The sequence below is a fragment of the Salvia miltiorrhiza genome, chromosome 4 (assembly GCF_028751815.1).
Source record: "Salvia miltiorrhiza cultivar Shanhuang (shh) chromosome 4, IMPLAD_Smil_shh, whole genome shotgun sequence".
Taxonomy (NCBI): Eukaryota; Viridiplantae; Streptophyta; class Magnoliopsida; order Lamiales; family Lamiaceae; genus Salvia; species Salvia miltiorrhiza.
In genome coordinates this window covers 387,737-390,117 of record NC_080390.1, presented here as the reverse complement: position 1 = coordinate 390,117, position 2,381 = coordinate 387,737, and the positions used below count along the sequence as shown (strand labels likewise).

The 2,381-nt window shown below is 40.2% G+C and overlaps 1 protein-coding gene across 1 annotated transcript; it reads right to left on the bottom strand.

Moving 5' to 3' along the window:
* Nucleotides 1–342: 342 nt before the first annotated feature.
* On the bottom strand, nt 343–1,661 carry LOC131022854 (ethylene-responsive transcription factor ERF034-like). The gene has a single exon (XM_057952399.1). It carries the CDS (start codon nt 1,483–1,485, stop codon nt 574–576), a length of 912 nt encoding a protein of 303 aa, XP_057808382.1. The 5' UTR covers nt 1,486–1,661; the 3' UTR covers nt 343–573.
* Nucleotides 1,662–2,381: the final 720 nt, after the last annotated feature.

Below are 2,381 nucleotides of genomic sequence, written 5' to 3'. Positions count from 1 at the left end.
CATGCAGCATAATTAGGGTTGTTGATGAAATTAAAAGCCATAATTAATTTAAAATGCAGAAACTTTTACTAGATTTTGGTGTTACACGGTTTTTAACTTTTGTTATCGAAGTACATAAATTTGATATTGCCTATAATTTTACAAAGCTCGTATAATTTAAACCGATTACCCAACTAAATTAAAAATGGTGATAAATAATGTGAGTTAATTATTCAATCACTAGCGGGCGTAGAGTCTCTTTCTTTTGACAAACATATTTAAATGTAGACTTTAAATTTAGTAGCAATGAATTAATAAGTATATATCAACTCTCGAAATGCAGTGTATAGTGAAATCGAATAATTCCACGACATGTATATGTAATTGGCTGATAATACTATAAGATATGTCCCTCAAAGTATTATTCGGTTCTTCCAAACCATAACTAAATACACATTAATTTCACTTTCATTAACAAGATCAAAATGTTTGTTACCTATCTCATTCCACAAACTTCATCTTCTCCAAAAAAAAAAAAAAGAAAAAAAAATTAAAAAAATATATAAAAATAAAAAATAATAGCTAGTCGTAGAGCTAGAGCTCCCACAAGATCGGATCTTCAAGGCGGAATCCGGCGTCGGCTCCGGCCATCGGCCACGACGAGACGTAGTAGCAATAGCCGCTGCCGTGATCGGTGGTGGTGCTGAGGGAGAGATCCGGCAAGTCGAAAAACGTGTCGTCAGCCGATTCTTGCATGCTGTCCGCCGCCAAGTCCGTCGACGAGTGGGAGCTGACCAGCTGGCTCCGGCTCGGCTCGGCTTCGCCGGGGAATGTGGCCGCCGCGGCCTTCGCGGCGGCGGCCTGGATGTCCTTGGGCGCGGTGGAGGCCGGGCGGGGGAGCACCTGAGCCAGGTGAGGGAAATTGAGGTAAGCCGACTGCCCCTTGATGGCCAGCGCCGCCACGTCGTGGGCTCGCGCCGCCATCTCCGCCGTCGGGTAAGTCCCCAGCCATATTCTCGATTTCTTCCTCGGCTCCCGGATTTCGCACACCCATTTCCCCCAATTCCGCTTCCGCACGCCGCGGTATGTCGGGTGCCTGTCGCCGCACCCGCCGCCGCCGCCGCCGGAGGCGGCGGCCTTCCGCCGCTTGCTCACTTCGTTGCCGCTCTTCTCGCCTTGAGACTTGGCTTCGATGTTACTCTTGTCGCACGTGGTGGCGGCGCTCTGCGTCTCGTTGGAGCTGGACGAGGACGTGGATGTGGCGGCGGCGGCGGTGGTGGTTGAGGTGGAGGAGGAGGTGGAGGTGGAGGTGGAGAAAAGTTGGTCTTCAACTATATTCTCAAAGATGATTTTGTGTTCCATGCCTTGTGGGCTAGTAGCTAGCTGAGTGAGAGAATGTGTAATGTTGCTACATAAAGTAGGGGAGTTTGGGCAAATATAAGATTCTTTCACAATTTGGATTAATTTATATAAAGAAAAAGATAACCAACACACCATACACAACATTTAATTATGCTCAAGGTGAGGGATATTATAAAAATTGAGCTATCGTACCCTTAAAAGCCTTTAAAGTATTAGAATAGATTTGAGTCAATGTAAATTTATTTGGTGCATAGTGTAATAGTCGATAAGTCATATACCGACCTACGTACAAATGTAGAGACGTACGTGTTAAAATTACCCTTACTTATTTACATATGATCTTACTTTAATAAATTAGTTCGAAGTACATTATTTTATAATGCTAAGGGATTTTAATTATCAGCAATTGTCTTTCCAACCTGAGTTCACCGTGGATCCAATCCGTTCACTTTTGTTTATAGGAACAATGGACGGTGAACTCAAACTTAAGACTTTTGGCTTCAAATACTAATCAGTACTTCACCATTAGATCAACATACATACAAACAATAATTATAGTTTTTAATCATAAGAACTGTTACTTTTATTTGAAATAATATGACTTTTTCTTCAAAACAATTATCACTTGTATTCATAATAATCGTATTTTTACGTAAAGCATCCATGGTAAAAGATAATAAAAGATACAAATAAAAATAATTATCACTTTTATTCAGAATCACAGTCATTTATGTATATGACAGGTCTTGGTAAGAGCATTCATTTGTGTCATATTTAACCTATGCGCATTGTGATGGTGCATGATCGTTTTTGTGTACTTAAATTAGGTTTATTTTCATGTTCATCTTTTCCTAATCTTGCCTAAACAACCCTCAAGTTAATAATTACGATTTGTACTTATAAATGTGATTAGAAATATTGATGTACTAGCTCTTAACCTATGTATTCTAACGTGACATCTTATATTGTATTCGTGAATGATTGATATATATATCAATATTAAGAGTTTTTTAATGTCACATTGTATTCGTGAATGATCG